Below are 7,430 nucleotides of genomic sequence, written 5' to 3'. Positions count from 1 at the left end.
GTAACAGTAACAGTAACAGATACAGTTACAGATACAGTTACAGTTACAGATACAGTCACAGTTACAGTAACAGTTATAGTAACAGTAACAGTAACAGATACAGTTACAGATACAGTCACAGTTACAGTATCAGGTAGAATCTCTGCTTTGTTCCTGCAGCAGTTTCTCTTTTTAACTCAGGACTCGGTGGACTGACTGGGTTCCTTCTGTCGGTCAACAGTGAAATTCTCTGCTGTACTCTTTCCATTAAGAATTGATTTATATTTGATCAACTTTTTGTATGTTTTATTGTTTTTATTTTTTTTAATACTTTGCGTTTTAGCTTTTATACTTGTTGTAACATCAGTTGACCATCTGGGTCACAAATAAATTTGAATCGACTCAGAGAGGAACCGAAAACACAGCAGGATTACTGGTTTATCAGAGTAATCAGATTACTTCCTGAAGCTTCTGTTTACAACCTCATTGACATCACTTCCTGTCTGTTCACCACAGCTTATATTTAACGCGCTGCAGCAACGGCCACAAAGATGAATGTTGTATTTTAAAACATTTTCTGTCACTTTTATTCTGAAAAACAAACGAGTTTCTTTAAACTAAAAGGTTTTATTGAAGGATTCAGTTGTCTTTAGTTCTTCTTCAGCTCTAAATATGATTCTGCAGTTCATGGTTTTATTTCATTCATTTTTCACATCAGTCACCAATTTCATGATGACCACCATTTTTCAAGATGGCCGTCATTTTTGAGCCTTTAAACCAATAATTGTCATAAAATGTTTCCCATTTTCATAACCTGGATGAATTTTATGTCTCATTATGTGTGTTTGACTTTGGTTATCCTGTTCATACAACTTTTAAGTAAATAACATTTAATAAAATCAGAAACTGAGGAACATCAGGGAGTCTGGAGATGAAGACTCCAGACTCGCCGATGCTAACCATTAGCCTCTGCTAATTTATTTATGGTTTAGCGATAGCTTCTGCTAATACATAAATATGTATTTAGTAGTTTAGCATTAGCTTCAGCTAAATTTTAGGCTTAGCGACAGCATAGCTATGATTCTAGCATATTAGTGGCTAGCGATTCTTACTTTTTGGCTAGCTGTGCCACCACTGGCAATGACTACTGCTGATTTCAGTGCAAACAAATATTCTCTGTTACAACATTGGCAGCCATTTTGAAAAAACAATATTAAGAAAAAATATACAATTTCTATGGTTCAAAATATGTAGGCTATGATTTGACATCAAACTCATTTACTTAATTGACAATTTTTGAGCAAATATTAATCTTCCATGACAAATATGGCGGCCATCTTGAATCATCAAAAAATGATCAGTAAATATGATTTCTGTGTCCAATTACTTGCCACCAAACACAATGTGAGATTATTATTTACAGTTTTAGTGCAGGAAGGAATTTTCATTTCCATCCATCTTTAAAAATGACCACCATCTTGAATATTTCAGGAACTAACATTGTTTTTTTTTATGTTAGTTAACAAAAACTAACATGACTGTGTTCTCTTTTAAACACAGCCACCAGGAAGATCTGGTCTAAAGTTTTTATCTCTGCTTTTGAAAGATTTTGTGGAAATATTGAATTATCTGCTGCTCTATTCTGCTTTAATGGCCAACAAACCAGACAGTCGTCAGCATAGAAGTGGAATTTAGAGGCAATAAACGCAGTAAAAGAATCAGTGGCCTGACACAGAGCCCTGTGGGATCCCACCTGGCACAGGAACGCTTGCTCTAAATAACAGACATCATGTTTAGATTGAAGGAAACATCCAGGACCAGATAAAATCTCTCAATGCCTTCTGGAGAATCTTTATGATCCGATGAAACCTTTGGTTTCAGGTCACAGTTTCATAAAAACACAGCGTTCCCACGGAGAAACACAGTGGTGGGATGATCATGCTGTGGGGATTACTTTATCAAGATGAAGAGGTTATGAAAAGTTCCCAGTAAGTAGATTTAAAACTTCCAGTGAAAACCAAAGACGGATTTCTGTTCAGGTCAAAAACTGAAATTCACTCAAAAAGCAAAACAATCAAAAATAAACTAATTAATTCACCAACAAAAGCAGCAAAAGAAACAAAATAACAAATTTAACACGATCAGTGAATTATAGTTAAAACGCCCGCTCTCCCGAGAGAGGTCAAAGTTCACCCAGGTGAGTTTGTTCTGCCCCTCACCTGAGCAGGTGACTGAAAAACACAACTATTATTACATCATCACATAATGACATAAACAAAGAGCAAAATTCAATTAGAAAACAGAGAAACACCTCCAAAAACCAAAAAAAGAAACAATAATGGAAAAGTTTGAAAAATGAATTAAAAGCCGCTGAAAAAAAGATAAAATATTCTGTTGTGAACAATCTTCACAGCTGCTCTAACAAAGGATTAGTTTAAAGATCCATTTATTAAATGTTTTATTATTTTCTGACACATTTCTTTAACTGCCAGAGAAACAAATTCAATAAAATCTAATTATAATAAAATCTTTTCTCATTTTAACGAGATAAAAAAACGCCTTACATTTAGATTTATTCTCCTGAATATATTGTGGTTTAAATAAGAAATATCAAATCTGTAAAACAGCAACATTTATTATTTAAATGTTTAAATGAAAGAGAGAAAAAGGAGATAGGCCTTTAAACATTTTCAACGAGTTAAATATATGTTGTTAAAATAAAAAAGCTTTTCTTTAAAATTAAATAAAACTCATTAAAATAAGAATTCTATTTGAAATATCTTAATAAAGAGAAAATTTGTCGTTAAAATAACATATAAAACTATTGATGACGAAGAACTTTCTTACCATTGCCACATTAAAAACATCATTTTTCTGTAAATGAAGTTTATATCTCAATCTAGTGGCAGTTTCAAGGTGTTGAATTACAAAGTTAAGTTTCTTGTAATTCATATTTCATAGCATTTTATAGCAACAGAAGCTAACACTTTTATTATGCTGTAAAATGGCAGAGGGTGCCTGGAAAACACAAATTCAGCCCCTTAATGCGACCCTCTGGGTTCAGGTGAAAGACTGAAACCAGCAGTCACCCCTGAACTCTGTCAAAAAGAAAACCTAAAACTAAAATCAAACACACATCATGCTAAGCTAACCGTGCTAACTGTGACTCCAACATAGAAATATAGATCACAATGTCGTCTGCAAACATCCTGATCCTCAGAGTCCCACTAACACTAACTTGACCACTAATGTTAACTTCACTGCTAATGCTACCTTGACCGCTAACACTAATGTCACTGCTAACGTTAACTTCAGTGCTAACGCTACCTTGACCGCTAACACTAATGTCACTGCTAACGTTAACTTCACTGCTAATGCTACCTTGACCGCTAACACTAACATCACTGCTAATGTTAACTTCACTGCTAACGCTAACTTGACCACTAATGTTAACTTTACTGCTAATGTTAACTTCACTGCTAACGCTACCTTGACCACTAATGTTAACTTTACTGCTAATGTTAACTTCACTGCTAATGCTATCTTCACTGCTAACGCTATCTTGACCGCTAACACTAACTTCACTGCTAACGCTATCTTGACCACTAACACTATCTTGACTGCTAACACTAACTTCACAGCTAATGTTAACTTCACCGCTAACACTAACTTCACTACTAACGTTAACTTTACCGCTAACACTAACTTCACTACTAACGTTAACTTTACCGCTAACGCTAACTCCACCTTCCTACTGCAAACAGCAGCATACTCAACCTGAACTCTTCACTTCTGGTGCATCTTTCTCTCAAACCTAAAACTTATTCTCTCTTTTTAGACTCAGTCTCAGTAGCTCCGATATTCACACAGTGACTATGACTTCTATCAGTTTGCCGTTCTGGGGTCAAAGTGCATCCATTTAAATCGTCAGATGAATCTCTATCACGTCCAGCTGTAGCTGCTCGTTGTGTAAATCTCGCTGCTCTTCTGGTCGTTCTCGGCCGTTTTCAGGGATTCTGCGGTGAACGACGAGTCGATGGCTTCGGTCCTGTTCACCAACCTGCAGACGCAGCTGGAGAAGGTCCGATCGCAGGAGCAGAACTTCCTGCAAAGACACAACATGAAAATCATTCAGCAGCAGCTGCAGGTAACAGCTTCGCCGGCTTTGTTTCTGGTTTTACATTTAAGAGGTGAACTTTCGTCTCAAACCTCAGGAATTCAGGTTTCCAAGAGCATCACATTTATTTCTCCTTCCTGTTTCTGAGTTTTTCTTTTCCTAGTTAAGATCATCATGCACTGCAGAAACGGTATTATTTACTAGAGAAACTACACTCTTATTTATGACCACACTCCACAGGAAGTAGTCCATGCAGAATAAAAACAAGAATCTCATCCTGAACAGAAGAGAAACAAAATTAAGCTGCAACTCAAGAGCAGAAGTCACACAGGTCATCAGATTATTTTATTCAAAAAGAGAAACAAAAAGCAATTAAATGAAAATCCTCATTTTTAAAATACATTTTCCACAAACTGGAGATTCTCATCATTGATGATGGATCCGTCAAAACGGACCAGAATCTCCAATTCTGCAGGTAAACAGAAGGCTAGCCATTTATTAGCGCAGTAAAGTATAGAATGATAACAGGGACAGATAAGGAGCCAGCAGCTAGCAACGCTAGGTAACAAGTTTATTATCTAATCCTAAAACACCAATCATAAACATTAGTTCAGCTAATGCTACCCGACGATGTCAGCGAGGAAGCTAACACTAAAATACTAAACTAACGTAGTAATTAGTGGAAGCTAGCATTAGGAATTAATGAAAGCTAATGCTAAAGCTCTAAATAAACATAATTAGGGGAGGCTAATGCTAAAGCTTTAAATAAACATAATTGGGGGAGGCTAATGCTAAAGCTCTAAATAAACATAATTGGGGGAGGCTAATGCTAAAGCTCTAAATAAACATAATTGGGGGAGGCTAATGCTAAAGCTCTAAATAAACATAATCAGGGGAGGCTAATGCTAAAGCTCCATAATTAGGGGAGGCTAATGCTAAAGCTTTAAAACACTAATTTTGTTTTCAAAGTTAGCAAAAACTCTGAATGACTAGGTGAAAAAGAAGTGCTGCTATTAGCACATTAGCAGCAGTGTATTCGCCACTGGAAGAAGTTCTAAAACGGATACATTTTTAGTGTTTTACTGATATCTACAAAGGAAAGAAAGATGAGCTGCCGGAAGCGCTAAATCATTTCTACAGATTTCCAGGCGGTAATGAATTCTGCCTGGATTTACGGTAATCTGTCTTCAATGATAGGAAAAAGTTTTCCGGTTCTTTCATGAGCATCACCATGAAACGTTTAGTCATCCGTACAGAAACCAGTTTATTCCTCCTGAAACGGTTCTGGCATCAGAACCAGGTCAGCGGCTCAGAGCCGACCTGCAGCAGTAAGCAGAAGTAGCAGGATGGCATTTGCTGCACAGCTTGTAGGAGAGAAAAGGAAGTAAAATCTAGTTCATGTTCGCTGGAAATGAGCTTTAAATGTGTGGTTCTCCTCCAAATGATCTGGAAATGTTTGTGAACTTAATCCCAGACATCCAGCTTTAAAGATCCATCTGAAGCCGAGTACTTTGCGGTACTTCACGGTATTTCACAGTACGTCAGAGTATTTTTTGCAGTAAATGTTGTTTGTCTGAGGATTTCTGCAGGACGTTTGTTTGAGGAAACGTCAGAAACATGAGCGCATGTGTTTTGTTCTTGAAAAGTTCTTCACCTTTGCAGAACCGGGCCGTGGCGCCTCGCCGCGGCTTCCTGTCAGCTCGATGTTTGTGTCGAAGCGAACATGTCGCAGAGGAAGCAGATACTCCTGAGCTCTGCTCTGTGGCGTTTGCGGTTTTCTGCTGCTGTTGTGTTTCTGTAGATTTAAAGCAACACAAGGACCAAAACTGAGACTTTGAAGCTTATTTTTGCTTTTAGTTTGATTCGTTTTGAAATGATCTTTGACGTTTTTGCTAAGAGTCTGTTCCTTTAGCAGGAAAGCTGTGAGAGGTAAACTGCAGCCTTCATTTGATGCTGGAAGCAGAGAAACGAGCAGCCGGTGTAGGTGTGCATCGGATCCTTTGACTTTCCGTTGGTGATGAAAGCTTCGTCACGACTGTGGGTGAATTTTCCACAGAGAAACGTTCTGGTTTTTCTGAATGGGCAGGCCAACGCCTCGCTCTGGGTGTAAATGTCAAGCAGAAGCTCATCGTGGTGAGGACACGGCTGAGGGAAAGTCTGCGGTGGCTAAATTTGCTCAAGCCTAATTTGTAAATGTTTATGTAGCTGATTTTAGTAGCTGGAGAATCTAAGATGTTTACAAGACTGAAAACCTCGTGAGAACTTCAGAATTTTGATGAAATTTGTTTGTAACAGGAAGCGCCTTTTCTTTTTTTAAATAAATAATCTGACCCTGAGAGTTCAGCTCTTTGGTGACCGGAAGAGGATCAGTCAGCCAATCACAAGCAGATGTTGGTGTATCTATGGCAACGGTTTAATATGGAGGAAATACTACATTACCAGATTTGGACTTCCTTTATGCTATCTGAGAGGCACAGAGCTGAAACCTCAGGCCCAATAATAACCATTTCTATTAGAAACATCCAGTCAAGACTAAGAAAACCAGGATTATGTAAAGATTATGGCCAATAATGGAAAGAAAAAACAACTGGGCTTCTTCAAATGGGACGCCATCAGGATCCTTATGCCAACACGATATTTAGCAGAAGCTAATGCTAAGGCAATATTTCTTTTTTTCTGAATATATTGATAACATCAAATACAACAAACATGGCATCAGTATCAGACGTACTCAAACCTGAAAGTCTTCACAGGCATCGGGGGTTTCAGATTGGTTATGATCCAGTTCTGCATCTGGTTGTTTGTCCATGAATGTTATGGATAAGAAGAGCTCCTTGTGAAAAATGGAGAAAAAGGTTTTGCTTTAAGAAAACAACATTTGTGAATGAAAAACATTTAGTAGCCTTTCAGATTTCTTTTCTTCTCTCCCATAAATAATGTCTTAGAAAATTTAGGTAAGTTTGGAGTTTTAGGGAAAAGCCAGTGTTGCACATCATAACAGAAAGATTTACACATTCATGTAAAGATGTTCAGTCGATTCAATATCACATCACAAAGTAAACATGTTTTATCATCAACAGCAAATCGAAGTCTGAGGATTCCTTAGAGGGGTAAAAACATTTTGAAGTGGACTTCCTTGGCTTTTGGAGGAACAGGACAATTTAAATAATGTATCCTATTTTTTCCCTTTGATCCTTTGAGAAGAAATGTGATATAAAATTTGTATATGATAAGGAAACAAAGCACTAGTAAAGCATTCCCTAATTTTAGAGTTTGTTTTAGTTTATGACCTGTGACACTGAGCCCATTAATCAGACGTCCAGGTAGATCAGGA

General features: G+C 37.3%; 1 protein-coding gene across 3 annotated transcripts in view; it reads left to right on the top strand.

The window, feature by feature from the left end:
• The window catches only part of LOC103130255 (signal transducer and activator of transcription 4), a 23,428-nt gene that overhangs the window by 3,646 nt on the left and 12,352 nt on the right, over window positions 1–7,430 (top strand). The window contains exon 2 of one of the 3 annotated variants that reach the window (XM_007541591.2): window positions 3,991–4,126. In XM_007541591.2, coding sequence (XP_007541653.1) covers window positions 3,991–4,126 — 136 coding nt within the window. Of the gene's footprint in view, window positions 1–3,990; window positions 4,127–5,248; window positions 5,273–5,362; window positions 5,633–7,430 lie in introns of those variants that run through there. The other 2 variants (XM_007541593.2, XM_007541592.2) reach the window with 2 other exon arrangements.

This window comes from Poecilia formosa, unplaced genomic scaffold (genome assembly GCF_000485575.1).
Source record: "Poecilia formosa unplaced genomic scaffold, Poecilia_formosa-5.1.2 Scaffold619, whole genome shotgun sequence".
Lineage (NCBI taxonomy): Eukaryota > Metazoa > Chordata > Actinopteri > Cyprinodontiformes > Poeciliidae > Poecilia > Poecilia formosa.
Note: the sequence above shows the minus strand (reverse complement) of the source record. Positions and strands in the feature narration are given on the sequence as shown.